The sequence below is a fragment of the Oryctolagus cuniculus genome, chromosome 8 (assembly GCF_051225735.1).
Source record: "Oryctolagus cuniculus isolate XC-2025 breed Fujian yellow rabbit chromosome 8, ASM5122573v1, whole genome shotgun sequence".
NCBI lineage: Eukaryota > Metazoa > Chordata > Mammalia > Lagomorpha > Leporidae > Oryctolagus > Oryctolagus cuniculus.
In genome coordinates, this window is record NC_142874.1 from 80787946 (window position 1) to 80805406 (window position 17461).

Here is a 17461-nt window from a genome sequence, read left to right on the forward strand (position 1 = left end):
TAATAGTTATTTATAGGGAGTAATGAATGAAGCATTTTGTAAAAGTAAACACAATTTTCAATCCTTAAGAAATTTTTAAAAACTAGTAAAAAGAGTCAAAAGTGAAGGTTACTTTTGACTGATAGAAAAGGCTCAAAAAGAAATAGATGATTTATATGACTGTAAAAATATTTTCTTCTAGACTATATAAATATGTCATAAACCTTGAGAATAACAGTTGAAGAATTAAAAATTTTAAAAGGAAGAAACCTATCCACAAAATAAATATGTGGAATATCTCTAGAAGATTATATTACATTTTTTGTTAATAAGTGACAATTGTGATAATTTCATATAGTTCTGTTTTTCCTTTCCTTAGTCTACAAGGAGAGTAGAAGAAAGTAGGTAAGGACATAAAGAAGGAAGAAATAAATGACGGAAGGGAGGAGACATATACATAGTAATCCCAAGTAGAGATAAATGCTAATTTTTTATGCCATATTAGTAACATCATTTATTCAGAATTAGTCTTACATGGTCAAATGGGTGGTTAATCTCACATGGTCATATTACAGACTATTTTGGAATTGTGTACTGAAAAAATGAGTGAATCTAAATAACTTATTTGTCTTGAACCATTATCACATGCTTGCAGGCTAAATGCTTTTGTATAATATGTTTGATCATTGGATTTGCATCAGAGCAATTCTTGATCAAAAAATAATTCAAGAGTGTGTGTTTGGTGTAGCACTTAAATCACTACATGGGACAACCATATCCCATATCAGAGTATCTGATTTGAGTCCCTGCTATTCCACTTCCTATCCAGCTTCATACTAATGTGCAGTTTGGGAAGCAGCAGATTATGATAAATGCTTGGGTTTGTTACACTCAGATGGGAGACCCAGATAGAACTGAAGGCTCCAGACTTCAGCCTGGCCTAGCCCTGGCTATTAAAGGGCATTTAAGACATGAACCAATGGATGCAATATCTCTGTGTCCCTACCTTTCAAGTAAAATGAAAATAAATAAATAAGAAATAAATAGTAGCATCTATAGAAAACATTTTCAAATGTTGACCATTTATAAGCACGACTAAAATAGTGGTAATTATACTGAGAAAGTTTCGTTCTCTGTATAACTGGAACTTGTTCTGCTTCTCCAGTTGGACCTGCAATACCTCTGTTCAGTTCTACAACTCTGGTGCTGCTCCCCCAAATGTTCCACCTCTCCTTCAAGCTTTTTATTTTGAGACAGTGGTAGAAATCAGTGGTGTTTTCCACCTGTACATGATGTAAATCTTACTTTTCATTTTAACTTTGATAGCATGGAAACTCATCTTTTTTCCTGAATAATTATATCATTTCTTTAAGTAAACGTACCATTATTTGAACTCATTTAAACAGACTGAATTCAATGAGGTGTCTCTGAGATTGTGTTATTCAAGACAGCCAATGAGTTGTCTGCTGTAACCGGGCTTTTTTGACTATGCTGAGTGATCACAAGCAGAAGATACATCACAAAACAAACCTTTATATATATATATATATAATCCATCGAACTTTATTCAGCTTTCGGTAGTTGTACAGACACTTACTAGTGTGTGGTAAAGTTCTGTACAATTTTATCACATGCATACATTCATGTAACTACAACCACAATCAAGATTCCGAATTGTATTATTACCGAAATTCTTTCTCATGTTACCTCTTTATATCTAGATCCAGCTTCTCCTCTGTTAATTACTACCCTGTGGAAATCACTAATCTGTTTTTCATCTCTGATTTTGTTATTTTGGAAATTTTGTATACATGGAACCGTAAATTCTGAGATGGACTTTTTTCCCACTCAATACAATTCCTTTGAAGTCAATCCAAATTGTCAGTAGTTCATTCCTTTTCATTGCTGAGTTTTGCCCCATAGTGTTACAGTTGGGATGTGATATGTTCCCAAAGGGTTCCTGTGTTGGAGTCTTGATCCTCAGGTGTGGCAAGGTTAAGAGGTGGTAGGACCTTTGAGGAGGAGCCTAGTGGGAGGTCATTGGAAGGAATTAATGCAGTTATTGTGGGACCTTGGTTAGTTCTCATGAGAAGATGGTTATAAAGTAAAAGGACTGGCCCCTCTACAGTCTCTTGGCTTCTGTTCTTTCCATATGACCCCTTGCTTTCACACACACTTCTACTGTTGTGATGCCAACAGCCAAGGTGCCATTGCCAAAGCAGAGCAAAAGCCAGTGCCATGCTCTTGAGTGTCTAAATCTGCAAGCCAAATAAATCTCTTTTCTTTATACATTACTCAGCCTCAGGTATTTTTTGTGAAAACAACAGAAAATGGTCATGGACATGGGATGGATATACTCCAGATTGCTTAGCCATTCCTCCATTGGAAGACATTTGGTTTGTTTCCAGCGTTTGGCTTCTGTAAGAAAGAGCTGCAATGAATATTCTTGGACATGCTAAATTACAAAGTACTGATGAAAGGAAGAAGACTTAAGCTTTTTTTTTTGTTTTTCTTTTCTTTTTTTTTTTTGCTGAAAATATAGTGTTTTGTCAAACTTTGTTTTAAGCCTTTTCAAATTATTGAGAATGATATACCACTATTTTTTTTATCTCTTACAACTTACAGTATAAGAGTGAAATTGACATCTTTTCATTTGATTGTTTTTTACCAAAGAAACCTTTTATTTAAGGAATAAAAACTTCATGCATTTCATAAGTACAACTTTAGAAATATAGTGACTCTTCTCACCATACCCGTCCTCCCATGCCTCCCCCTCCTCCCTCCTCCATTTCCAGTTCCATTTTCCGGTAAGATACACTTTCAATTAACTTTATACATACAAGACCAACTCTATATTAAGTAAAGAGTTCAATAATTTACACACACACATACACACACACACACACACACACACACACACTGTTCAACAGCCAAGACAAGGGCTGTTTAAAATCATTGTATCTTGAAGTGAATTTCACTTTTTTTTAGAAACTTAATTAACTTTAATTTTTTAAATATTTTATTTATTTGAAAGACTAAGTTGCAGAGAGAGGTAGAGACAGAGAGAGAGAGAGAGAGAGAGAGAGAGAGAGAGAGAGAGAGAGATCTTCTGTTCCATTGGCTCAGTCCCCAAATGACCGCAATGGCTAGAGCTGTGCTGATCCAAAGCCAGGAGCTGTCAGGGGCCAGGAGCTTCCTCTGGGTCTCCCACGTGTATGCAAGGGCCCAAGGACTTGGGCCATCTTCCACTTCTTGCCCAAGCCATAAGCAGAGAGCTGGATCGGAAATGGAGCAACCAGGACCCGAACCAGCACCTGTATGGGATGCTGGTGCTGCAGGCTGGGGTTTTAACCTGCTGTGCTACAGTGCCATCCCCAAAAGTTAATTAACCTTAAGGAAGCACCCGAGAATGATGCATCTTTTGGGAGCAATTAGACATAATACAACTCTTAGAGGACACAAGTCCTGCATGAGAAGTTAGTGCGCAGTGATTCCTGTTTTTAATTTAACAATTAACACTCTTATATATGACGTAAGTGATCACCCAAGGCTCTTGACATGAGCTGCCTAGGCTATGGAAGTTTTTTGAATCCACAAACTCCATCAGTATTTAGACAAGGCCATAAACAAAGTGGAAGTTCTCTATTCCCTTCAGAGAAAAGTATCTCCTTCTTTGAGGACTATTTTTTTTTTCCACTGAGGTCTTACCCATAGAGGTCCTTCATATAGGACATTTTTTGCCATACTATCTTGGCTTTCCATGCAGGAAATGCTCTAGTTGGCTTTTCAGCCAGACCAGAATGCCTGATTCTGAGGTCAGAATGCTACTTAAAATGATTGGCTTTCTATGAGTTTGCTGTGGGACTGCTTTCCATGTTGGAGCATTCACTACTTTTTAATTCTATATTATTATTATTATCAGACACTTAAGTGTTATCCTTATGATCACTTTAATACTTAAGATGGTATGTTTACCACTCAGCTTAAGAGGATTTGGGATCCCATGGCAAGTTTTTAAACTGTACATTTAGAAGTAAGTCCATATGAGTGTTTTTTTAGCAGCATAAATTTAAATAAAGCAAGCAGGCATCTTTGATAAAAGCAAACTAAAGGGCTTATTTCACACAATTAAAATTACAGGAGAATTGCTTAAATGACAATCATTTTATACGTTTATATGCTGAGATTTTTATATAAAGATTTATTTATTTATTTGAAAGGTAGGATTAGAGAGAGAGAGAGAGAGAGAAATCTTCTATCCACTGTTTCCCTCCTCAAATGATCACAAAGGCTGGGGCTAGGTGAGGCCAAAGCCAGGACCCTGGAACCTCACCTTAGTCTCCTGAGTGGGTGACAGGGGCCCTAGAACTTGGGTCATCTTCTGCTCTCTTCCCAGTCACATTGACAAGAAGCTTATCGGAAGTGGAGCAACCACAACTAGAACCAGCGCTCATATGGGATGCTGGCATTGCAGGCCGCAGCTTAACCCATTGGGGCAAATACAGCTCCATGTTAACTGAGCTTTGATTGAAGTTTCTGTCTAAATGCTTCATATACCACATCTTCAAAAGTGATTTTTTGAATGACTATCCACCATATGCACCTGTTTTGAGATGCAGAGACATACAAACTATGGTTCCTATTTGGTAGTATTATTGAAAGGAAAATTCTATAATCAAAGAAAGTTTGAAGCCAGCACTGTGGCATAGTGGGTAAAGCCACTGCATGCAGTACTGGCATCCCATATGGGCACCAGTTCGAATCCTGGCTGCTCCACTTCCCATCCAGCTCTCTGCTATGGTCTGGGAAAGCAGTACCAGCGTGGGAGACCCTGAAGAAGATCCTGGTTCCTGGCTTCAGATCAGCTCAATTCCAACCACTTCAGCCATCTGGGGAGTGAACCAGCAGATGGAAGACTTCTCTCTCTCTGCCTCTGCCTCTCTGTATCTCTGTCTTTTAAATAAATCAGTAAATCTTAAAAAAAAAAAAAAGTTAAGATGCTAGATTTAGTTAAGAAAAATAAAATGTGCTGCATTCATGAATTCAATGGTAATATCATGACAAACAAATGTAGATAAGAAGGTAAAGACTAAATTGTGTTTACATTTTGTGCACTCAAGAGCTAACTGAAGAAGAGGATTTGAGACTAAGCTATATTGGATCCATTCCCAGTTTCCTCTAATACAGGTTTCTTCCTCATGTTTATAACAATTGGAATTCCACATTTTACAAATGCTAATCTAAAATTAGGAGCAAAGCAAAATTTTCTCTTTCTCCACCTTGGAGAAATTTCTAGAGAGAAATTGAGAAAAGATTTTAATAATGGGCCAGGGATGAGATCAAAAGGATGAAGGAATTGTATCAAAAAGACAGAGATTGTATTAAATGTACTTGTTAAGGAATTTCAGGGGTTCTACAGAGTGCCACTCTTGATGACTTTGTTTTGTGTGATAACCTAACTGTTCTTTGGAATACACATTTTCCACGTGGTTATCATCACTGCATGGGGATTTTACTAAGGAGATATCACAAATAGAAATCACTATCCTTTAGTAATATCTTTGTGAAAGCAATTGTGTCCCACAGGTTTATAGATTTCCCTGCTTCCATCACTCTCCGTGAAAGTCAAACCACCAAGTGATATGGGTGAATAAATTTACCCTCCAGGGGCATGAATGAGGGGATGTAGGAGGCTTTATGTAAGAACAAATAGCAAACAAAGTAGTATGTAAATTTTCAATGTGTGCTTTATCATAAGGTAGATAAATTCAGAAGAAACAAAATTTATTTCAACTGGAGTTATGGATAAAAGTTTAGCTCTTGGCCCAGTTGAAAATAGTATTAATTTAAGGAACTAATGGATTATGTTATTAAAAATTCTAATGTATATTTTTTTTGCTATTGACTTGGTAAATGGATTTTTGTGACTTGAATAAAGAAATAACATCATAATTGTGTTTTGATAATTGTGTTGGCCAGGGAGTACTATCTAGAAATCCTCAAGCAAAAGGGTTGAGCAGAGACAGAAAGCAGTTTCACTAGACTCTTGGTCTAGTAAATATTTAGACTAGGGTGATAGTAAAGGAAATGACAAGGAAGTAGAAGAATTGTAGAACCTGTTGACACTGGAAATGTTTGTATAGAGACATATATGTATATATGTGTATATATATGTATGTGTATATATATATAATCATTAACATTTATTTAGTACTTACAATATGTGGTTTGTTTATCTTATTGTATATTTTATTTCAATCATTTTATGAAGTACTGATACTAACATCGTTATAATTCAACCAATTTTCTTAAGATCACATAGTTAATAATTATCAGAACCAAAACCTAAACTTTGGGTCTTTGAACCCAAACCATATTGTATAGGGCATTAACTTATCAGAGACCAAAATAACGAGGTTGATTGTATAATATAAATTTCCTCTTCTTCTTGATTTTGTTTTTGTTTTTTAGTGAGACTTCATGACAGCATATCAGAAGAGGGCTTTCACTACTTGGTGTTTGATTTGTAAGTACACATATGTGTTCATTTATTTTTGTAACTATTTGAAGACCATTCTGAGTTAACTATAATTTTGTTATCTTAAGTGTTAAGTAATTCAGTATAACTTGTTTTAAATTAATAACCACCATAATATTTTAAAGTGTTCTTCAAGTAGCATTCAACTTTAATTTTTTTGAAAACAGGTGACTACTTGGCAGTGTTTTGCTTAAAGGTTGAATTAAGCTTCATAATAGAAACAGTTATGAGTCTGTGTCCTCCTGCAGTATCTATTGTGATATCATATGTGGTTCACAGTTTTACTCTGGGCAACAACAGATGATGGACTTGTTAAATTTTCCACTTAATTTTTAGAAATATGTATAATTTATTGTATTGTGTAAAAAGACTCAAGAAAGAAATTGGCATTACCAAAATTGAGGTTTATCAGAACTCTTAAGCTCAAATTTTGTCAAAGAATGACAGGAACATAATGACTCTTAGCAGGGACATAGTAAACTGGTCACACATATGGCTGGTAGGAGTTTAATAAGAACACATTTTCTGGAAATCATTTTGGTGCTACTTAGCAGAAGATTCAAAAATACCCAAAACTTTTGAAATGGAAATTTCAGTTTTAGGAATAAAGCCCATGGAAAATATATCATAAATTAGAATAAAGCCTTATTCTAAAAGTAATTGATTATATAATATTTTATAGTGGAAGGACAAAGACAAACTTAAGATCCAATAACAGAAAAAAAATCAATGGATATCTGCAGCACATTCGTTTAATGGACTACTCTGTAACATGTGGCATAGTGGATTGAGACACATCCCACATCCCAAATCAGAGGACCTGGTTAGAGTCTCAGCTACCCCACACTTTCAGTCCAGCTTCCTGTTAATGCACTTGGGAAATAGCAGATGGTAATCCAAGTACATGATTTCCTTCCACCTATGTGGTATCCTTGGCTCCTGGCTTCAATTTAGACTATGCTAGACTATTGCAAATGAATCAGCAACCAGAAGATTCTCTCTCTCTCTCTCTCTCTCTCTCTCTCCGTCATTCTCTGTCAATCTGTCTTTGAAAAAAAAAAAAATCAGTAGATCTTTAAGGAAATAACATTTTAATGTCATGTTCACAAAGAGTTTTGGAAGATAGGAAAGAAAAAATCATTTAAGGTAATATGAATATAAGTGTAGACTAATTCTAGGTTTGGTTAATTCAGCCTTTGAATAATATCATTCAAGAAACCATGTCCTGGGACAGACTTTTGGCCTACTGGTTAAGATGCCACTTTAGACACCAGAATCCCATATGCAAGTGCTTGGTCTCATGCAGTGGCCAGAGCTGGACAGTTCTGAATCCAGAAGCCAGAAGCTGGGAGTTACTTCTGGGTCTCTCATGTGCATACAGGGGCCCAAGCACTTAGACCATCCTCCACTGCTTTCCCAGTGCATAGCAGAAAACTGGATCAGAAGTGGAGCAGCTGGAACTCAAACTGATGCCCATATGGATGTACAGCACTGCAGGCCAGGGAGCACAGGCCTCAGATTGTATTTCTTAAAGAGTATCTTATTTGAATTTTATTTAGGCTCCTGAATGTATACATTCGTGTCTGCCAAACTTGGGAAATTTTTAGGCATTGTTCCTTTAAATACTTTTTGAGCCTCACCTGTCTTCTCTCCTTTTAGAACTATGATGACATTGAAAAGTAATTAAAAATAACGATTCATCTGTACATACCTTCTGAGAGACTCCTGGGAAAGGCTTTCTGTATTCTTTACTAAATTAAGCGAATGATAGGAATCACATACTTCACTTTATTTTTATGCACCATTTTTCAACTATTCACTACAATAATTGATGAAGAACATATAGAGAATACAGTTCACATGAACACAAAGTAAAATTTTCAACTACAGTGGATCATGTCTGTAGCATGGTATTTGGGTAATTAATGTCTCTGAACCCAAAGGAAACACTCAGTATTCCTGAGGTTTACATGTGATATGTAGTCATCTGAAACAGGCTGTGTCACACAGCTGAACCTCCCCTTCTAGAATGAAGAGCCCAGACTGTAATTATCCTTTATTGCTTACGAGAAGAGCTATCAGAAGTTCTTTTCAAAATATTTTGCCAGGAAGTGAGATCAATAAACTAGTAAAACACAATTCAGTAAAGCACCTGGCTTTACAGACAATTAGAAACAATGGATAGAAGTTTATATTTTCAGTGAATAAAAATAAGTAGCTTTTGAAAATGCACATTTTAAATATGCTTAAGAAAGTATGTTCTTAAAATATATCAATGAAATACTCAAAGGAAAATTGGAAGCTGCTTTGCCAATGAATGCCGAGATAAAGTAACTACTTGAATTCCTAAAGGAATTCTTGCGTTCCTCCTTTTGATGGTGGTTTTGGCGAGTGGTACTTGTGCATACTTCCTTTGGAATGTCAGCTATTCAAGATCTAATAGGAAGTTCTATTTTTATAGGTGCATTGAGTACTCATCTAATGGAATACTTTTCACTCTCTTAAAAGCAAAACAAAGGAGGTCATGAGTTCAGTGGAAGAATATTTCTTCTTGCTACTTTAAGTTTATATATTTTTTATTTAGTTATCTAAATACCATTTCAATTACAAAGCTTTAGTAGGCACTTTTGCAAATAAGCTCAGGAACCAGTAGGAAAGACCTTCCTGAAAGCAAATGCATCTTCACTGCAAATAATGAACTGCCCTACTTTTTTTGAAATCATTCCTCAAAGCTTTATGCCTAGCAGGGTTTTTAGGCACACCTCAGCAGCCCTGGGAGGCAAGAGAGGCTAAATTTGTGAAGATGTGGATTTTTCTGAAATCTAAGCCAAAAAAAAAAAAAATGAGGAAATGGAGCTAGAGTGTAGTTTCCAAAGGAAAGAGGCCACTAGGCAGAGACTTGGGCCTCGAAGGCAGATCCAGTCCATTTCTAGGTCTGCCGAGAAATGAGGCCTTGACAAAGACAATGTAACACCTGAATATCTGTGTTGGAGCTGGAAAACTGTTTTCCCTTTGCCCATATTAGGATCTCTGACTTGGCCCCAATAAATTAGATGACAGACACAGATTAAGAAGAAAAACAAACAAGTTTACTAATATGGACATCATGCCTAACAAAAGGAGCATGCTGAGATGAGCAACTCAAAAGTTGTTTATATAGCATCTAAACAAAAGAACAGAAAGTTTGTAGAAACTTAAAATAACAAAAGGAAAGCATGTTGAGTTTCTAGCAGGTTATGGAAAGGTAACTATGTGAGGCAAACTAATGACAGATAAGGGCTGCTTTTAGTGAAGGGTATAATGTGGATTTCTCAGGTGTAGGCCACGGGCTAATGAGGGTCTAGAGTTGTCTCCAGCATTAACTGTGTTCCTTCCCAGGGATCTGGGGGGTAGGGTTAAGGGGTGGAAAGTTTACAATTCATGACTTGCTTTCAGGGAAATAGGGGGGAGTACAGCGCTTTCCTTGTATTTGCTTTTTCTCAGTTGCTTTCAACTTAAAACAGTTCTTAAGACAGTGACATTTGGGATGATGTATTTTGTTGGGTTTCATTAGTGACACATATTTTGGGGACTGTATATGAGAGAAGATCTGTATTATTTGTATGTTGGGTGAATTCATATAAAGTACAGAAATATCAGCATTCTCTAAGCTTCTAGTATATGTATATTAGAATGTCACTGGGCTGATTTTTTGGTAATCTCTTTGGAAACTAAAATAGATAGATTATAATAAGTTTTATGAGAGTACCCTAACAATGACAATACATAATATTTAGTCTCAAAGCTATACAAAGCTACACATTAAGCATTTTCATCTTTTCAAGCTCCATCTTTCTCATACAAAAATGAGTCTGTGAGACTAGATGAAAAATGTGAGAAAAATGTGAGACTAGATGAAAAATGTGTTATACATTGTTCAGATCCTTTGTTGCGTGAGGCCAAACCACTGTTTTCTCAATTTGACATTTCTGGTAGAATTAAGGGAACTTCTGATGTCATTTTTAAATATTGGAAGATATATTAAAATTTTAAGTGATTAGAGAAGAATTCTATTTTTATATCAAATTACAAAAGAAAAAAAGACATTTTGATACATGAAGTACTTCTTTTCATTTCTCAGATTTAAAGTGTTTGTGTGTTGTGTCCCTGGATAAGAAATTCTATTCATCAAATACATAAAGGCTACTTATTAAATGATTTAGGGTAAAAAACAGTGTTTCTTGACTTTTTTGAATGAATTCCCCATTTTGATAAATTCAAAAAACAATGCCCTAAGAGAATCTGATGTGCTGTCTTCCCTTTTCCCATCTTACCATATTTTTATCAGCCAGAAAATGATGGCTGTGTTGAATATTTTGTAGTTATTTCTAGGAAAAATATTTTAATTGAAGTTATAATATTTACTTTTAAAAACTACATCCCTCTCACAAGTAAAGAGTAAATCAGGGGCTGGTGCTGTGTTGTAGTAGGTTAATCCTCCACCTGCAGCGCTGGCATCCTATATGCACGCCGGTTCTAGTCCTGGCTGCTCTTCTTCCAATCCAGCTCTCTGCTGTGGCCTGGGAAAGCAGTAGAAGATGGCCAAGCACCCCTGTGGGAGACCCAGAAGAAGCTCCTAGCTACTGGCTTCAGATTGGCCCAGCTCTAGCCGTAGCAGCCATTTGAGGAGTGAACCAGTGGATGGAAGACCTTTCTCTGTGTGTCTCCTCACTATAACTCTACCTCTCAAATAAATAAATAAAAAATCTTTTTGTTAAAAAAAAAAGAGTAAGTCAGACTCCATTTATTTTTCAGACAATATGGTTCAGAACGTGAATTAGATGAGTTCCAAAAATCTATGGAATAGGCCAAACATGGTAAAGTCTTTGAGTTACACAGGAATTTGGGAGGGGAAGCCAACATTCAGTCAGTCAGGGATGTTAGGAAACAGCAAGAACTGAAGCTGAGGGTAGGCCTGTTAGGACCTTGGAAATATTCTTGCATTGATCAAATATGGATTTTGTATTCACCTACTCTGCCAGGCACTGCAGATTAAAGAGTAAGTGAACAAGCTCTGTCTTTAGAATAACTAAAAGCAATCACCCGCTAGTTATGTTCATGACATTCTTTTATCTACTGAGTATTTGGTTACATAGCCAACAAGTTGGCAATATTAACAAAGCACACACAGATTGATGTAACAGTTTTCACAGTTTGAAAGCAGCTGTTGTGTGCCCTGGTCACTTGGGCATACACTTCTTTTGACAGGCAGAGTGGACAGTGAGAGAGAGAGACAGAGAGAAAGGTCTTCCTTTGTTGGGCATACACTTCTGTGGTTAGTAAATCTTTTCAGGTGTGGAGAGACTGGTTTCATTTCATAATACCTGTTACCTATTATTCGCCACAAATTTTATTATTCTTAAAAACCTAACTAGTTTAATATTTCATTTGATGTTTATCATTGTAACATTACATATAGCAAGCAGCAGTAGCAAAAAACAGTTTTCAAACTCAGATCAAAATGTGAAGACATGATATTGAAGGCTAGTGATTCTATCAGTGTATCCTAAAACAGTGTTTGATTTTTTTTTATTTTTGTTTTTCTGGAGGCTGAATATAATGTACCTGGGAGCAATGTTTTGGCATTTTGCTACTTGTGTTCTCTGAGCTTCCTGGAACTGAGTTTTGGTGCCTGATAATAATTATTTCAGCAAACTCCCAGTCATTACTGCTTTTTACATTGCTTTTGTCCCTTTCTCTCTCTTTTCTTCTGCTAGTCCCATTACCGTATGTTACACTTTTGGTAGTTATCCTGCATTTGTTGGATATTCTGTTCTGGGTTCGTTTGCTTTTGATTTTTTCAGTCATTTTTAACTTTGCTGCTCAGTTTTGAAATGTCTTAAATCCTCAAGCACAGAGATTCTTTTCTCAGCTGTGGCTAGTTTACTAATGAGTCTATCCCAGATACTGTTCATTTTTCTATTAAGTGTTTTTGGTCTTTAGCATTTCTTCTTGATTCTTAGAAGATTCCCCCTCTGTGTCACCCATCTGATCCGCTACAGTGTCTACATTTTTCAGTAAAATCCTTAGCATAGGCCAGCGCCGCGGCTCACTAGGCTAATCCTCTGCCTTGCTGCGCCGGCACTCTGGATTCTGTTCCTGTTGCCCCTCTTCCAGGCCAGCTCTCTGCTGTGACCAGGGAGTGCAGTGGAGGATGGCCCAAGTACTTGGGCCCTGCACGCCATGGGAGACCAGGGACCTGGCTCCTGCCATCGGATCAGCGCGGTGCACCGGCCACAGTGCGCCGGCCGCGGCAGCCGTTGGAGGGTGAACCAATGGCAAAGGAGTACCTTTCTCTCTGTCTCTCTCTCTCTCTGTCCACTCTGCCTGTCAAAAAAAAAAAAAATCCTTAGCATAATCATCATTGTTCTGTTTTTTTGGTTTTTGGTTTTTAATTCCTGGTCTAATAATCCCAATATTATAGCTGCTATATCTCTTTTAAAACTCTCTACGTTGCTTTTAGTATGCATTTGTTTATTTATATTTGTTATTTTGAAAATGGGGACATGATACCCTGGATCAAAAGAACTGTGCTAAAATAGACCTCCAGTAATGTAGTGACAAAGGTGTGGGAGAGAGGACACATTCTCCAGTCCTCTGATTAGATCTCCATACTTCAGTAAGCCCCTACCCCAAGTCTGATTTCCTCCAGTGCCTAAGACAAAAGCTGCATAGAAGTGCTCCTCCAGATTGGTTAGGCTCTGATTAAGCCTCAAGGAATTAGACTCTGTGAAAGTTGTTTTTGCTGAGAGCAGACCTTGTTGAGAACAGGATGGTTCCTTTTCTTGCCATGCTGCAAGCAGGAGGGGATTTTTCCTCTGAAAATCACTTCGAGGACCAGATCCAACTCTTAGAGATAAAACTCACAGAAGAGTGTGTGGATGAGGTTGCCCTAAGATTGGGTTCTCCTGGAGTTGATAATTTTTTAGTTTGTTCAGCTTTTTCCCTATTAATACAGAGTGAGAGCTTCTAAGCACCTTCTAGGCTGTACCAGAACAGTGTGTTCTTAAGTCTCAGTTAAAGACCTAAGCAATGTTTAGTTATATATAAATACAATTATTTATAAAATTCAGTTAGATCTAAGCAATCTTTAGTTATTTGCCAGAGGTCGGAAATTAAGATAGGAAGTTACAACATATAAGATAATGTTTGTCCTATGTGTTTCTCATACATTTTTGGTAGCTAGGACTGATAAATACTTGAAATGCTTCTCAAAAAACAACTGAGAGCTTTTAAATTTGATGTCCAGGATCATTAAGGAGGCTTACTACCTCTCCTGTTGAAACAGATTTTGAAAGGACAATATTCTTAAAAAGTTAATTAAATTTAAAATTAGGGATACTTATTAAATTGCTGCCTTCATAAGTAGATTCCTTTCAGCCCCTGAGTCAGATGGGTTTCCTTAAGAAAGTTTGAAATTGCTGTCTTGGATATTAATTGTCATTTTGGAGACAGTGTCTGTGGACTGTCAGTGACATTCTGCTATGCAGGAGAGTCTGGAAGAGTTACAGTTTAAAAGATGTTGGACTAAGTTTAGCACTCAGCTTCTTCAGTATGTGATGATATTTTCTTCCATGCACTCATCCATTTCATCTCTCAGCCTGAACTTTGTAGGCAGGAAGCCCAGCTCCTGCTGATCCCTGCTTACTTTTCACTTCTACTTGAGACACCCAAACTTGGCAGGGTCTGCTACTGGCTTGCAATTAATCTCCCCTCCCCTTCCAAGCTTTGGTTGGTACTTTAGACATTCTCTGCAAATAGATTTGCTATTATAAAACTTTCATTCAGTGAATGCTGATTGAGTGCTAATTATATGTGAAACTCTTTGCTAAATACTAAAGATGAAACCATGAATAAGGCATAGTCCCTGGCCACTAGGGGCTTCCAGCATTACAGGGACATGAGGCAATAAACCATGGTGAGTTCTAACAGTGTGCTCATGGGAAGGAAATGGTATCTAATAAGCACGGGACAAACACAAGGAGGAAACTCTACACTGAGATTTGTAAGATAAGTAGAATTCGTTTAGTCACAGCTTCTAACACCTCCTTGGGAAGTTCAGTAGAACCTCAGGTACAGAGGCACATAGGAGAGACTAGAAAATTTTAGAAATTTGAAGTCCAGCATAGATGAAACATTAAGTTTGAGAGTAGAAGGAGAGAACCATATGGCTCTGAGACTTGGGAAACAGAACAGGGCTAATTCCCAATGCATCTTCCAGATTTTATTCCTTGCACTAAAACCTGATCCTGAATTTTGAAAAAGAGAGTTAAGGGGAGTGATGTAATGAAATACAAGTTGGGGAACATATTGGCATCCTATTTTGAGGTGCTAGTGTTCGGAACTAAGCAGTGCAATGAGAATGAAGGAAAGTGGAAAGTTTTGAGAGTACGTTAAAGTGCTAGAAGTAACAGATATGATGATTAATTGGACCAAAATTCTTTTGTTGAAGACTTCTCTGTTTAAAATATCCCATTTCTAAAATAACCACAGTAATCTGATTAGAGAACAGAATATTTTATCCCTCACAATGCTTTGACTAGCTCATTGATACTTTGACTGACAACAGTTAAAACTGACATTTTATTAACATTCTGCAAACTCAGAAATATGTACTATTTCACTGTCCTTATAATATATGTGCATGTGAATTATGTAAAACACCTAAACAAAGTTAGATATGGCAATAAATCTAAGGAAGGTATGTGAATTTTTACCAATAAGCAAGTAATGAGAGAAAAAAAAACCTTTCTTTACTAACTAAAACAAGGATGTAAGCAGCACTTAAATACACTTGCCACTTAGTAAATGTCAGTTAAATAAATGACTTGGGTTATTAGACATTTTAAGTAAGTGAGAAAAGAACAAGCAATTGTTGAAAAATATCTATTGGATTTCCATGTATTAATTCTTCATGTATACATACACTTTGCTTAACATACACTCATAGTGTGTGATGTGTGCCAGTTTTCTGAGGTTGTGAAGGTAAGTAACTGAGGAGAGTTATTCTTTCCCTGTGGTCTGGATAAAACCTAGCAAAATTACAGATTTGTTAATTGATTTGATTTTCAAAGCCGGAACTGAAATATTTAAAGCACTAAGAATGGCTACTCCTGAAGCAGTTAAGGAGCTTGCATCCCATATCAGAGAACCTGGATTCGATGCTCAGTTTGGCACCTGACTCTGGCTTCTTCCACACGCAGACACTACAAGGCAGCAATAATAGCTCAAGTATTTGAGTTCCTGCCACACATGGGAGACCTGGATTGAGTTCCTGGTTCCCAGATTCGCCTGGCCCACTTCTAGAAGTTGTGATCATTTGAGGAATAAACCAATGGAACACAGCTCTTTCTGTCTCTCTCACTCTTTGTCACCCTCTACTCTCAAATAATTTTTCCTCTCTTTCAAGTAAATAAATAATTTTAAATGAATACTCTTGATTGACAGTAATCTTGTGATAAATATGGATTAATAAAGTAATTTCAATATGAATTACTTAAATATTAAATCTCTCTTTCATCATGCCTGTGTATCTGTCTATACATCTGTCTTTCCAGCTCACCTATCTACCTCTTTAGTCCCCAGTTCTCTAGCAATTCAGCAAGCCCTTTATATGTGTGTGTGTTTGACTATCATTGGTAACTGTTGGTATGACTATAATTTTAAGATTTCAATGCACAAGAATTTTTAAATGGGAATGTTTCTTTTGTATTAAAGAATATTTGAAAGAAATATTAAATGATTTTCATAAGTGTTTTTGGTCTTTGTAAATTTCTAATTCCAAATCAATAACCTGACATTAATCTTTTTGACAAACTTTGTTGAATGCTCAAAAAAGAAAAAAACTTTCAACATAGAATTTTTTAAAAAAAATATTTATTTATTATTTGAAAGGCAGAGTTACAGAGGGGCAGAAGAAGAGAGAGAATGAGTCAGAGAGAGAGGTCTTTCATCCACTGGTTCACTCCCCAGATGGCCGCAAAGGCCAATCCAAAGCCAGGAACCAGGAGTTTCTTCAGGTCTCCCATGTTTGCAGGGGCTCCAGCACTTGGGCCATCTTCCACTGCTTTTCCGGGCCATAGCAGAGAGCTGGATCAGAAGTGGAACAGCCGGGTCTTGAACCGGCACCCATATGGGATGTCAGCACTACAGGTGACGGCTTTACACACTACACCACAGCACTGGCCCCCAGCATAGAATTTTGAAGAAGATTATAAGTTATGTTCTTGTGCATTTTAATTCTTTGCTAATTTAATGCAGTGATGTATATTTACGACAAGTTTTATAGAAAGTAGGTTTTTTATCTTGGAGCATGATTTTCATTGACTTTCACTGAAATTTCATGTGTAGTGGAGCAGAGTAACATATATTAACAATTTTTTTGCTTTGTTTTTACTATTTTACTCTAAACCTATTTATTTTTATTTAATAGTCTGATGGTTCCCTTCACAAGAAATTAAAGCAATGTACTACAAAGTTAACATGTCTTTCTATATTATTGGATAGATTTCTACATATGTTTTATTTTTCTCAGTGTCTTGCTCACTTCTTAGTTAGAAGATGTTAAATAAACATTTAATGAGCAAAAATGATTCCTCATGATACTGTATTTGTTTATTCATTTGACAAATACATTTAGCATTTGCTATATAGTTGATACATTGTTGATTCTTGGAGCCCACACCCACAATGAATAAGATTTGTGTGCTTCTCTTCAGGGATTTGAAATCATTTATATATTCACTTAACATCATAAACATGTAAATGTTCAAAATACCAAAGAGGTAATTGGACTAAATCACATAGATAATTTCCTTCTACCTTTTTCTTAAAACTTTATACACACACACACACACACACATACACACATATGTGGCAGAGTTCAGAGAGAACAGAGAGAGAGAG

General features: G+C 36.5%; 1 protein-coding gene across 41 annotated transcripts in view; it reads left to right on the forward strand.

The window, feature by feature from the left end:
• CAMK2D (calcium/calmodulin dependent protein kinase II delta) overlaps positions 1–17461 on the forward strand; it is a 332678-nt gene that overhangs the window by 162632 nt on the left and 152585 nt on the right. For all 41 annotated transcript variants that reach the window (XM_089301697.1, XM_089301705.1, XM_089301704.1 and 38 more), the window contains 1 exon segment: positions 6451–6505. In XM_089301697.1, coding sequence (XP_089157823.1) covers positions 6451–6505 — 55 coding nt within the window.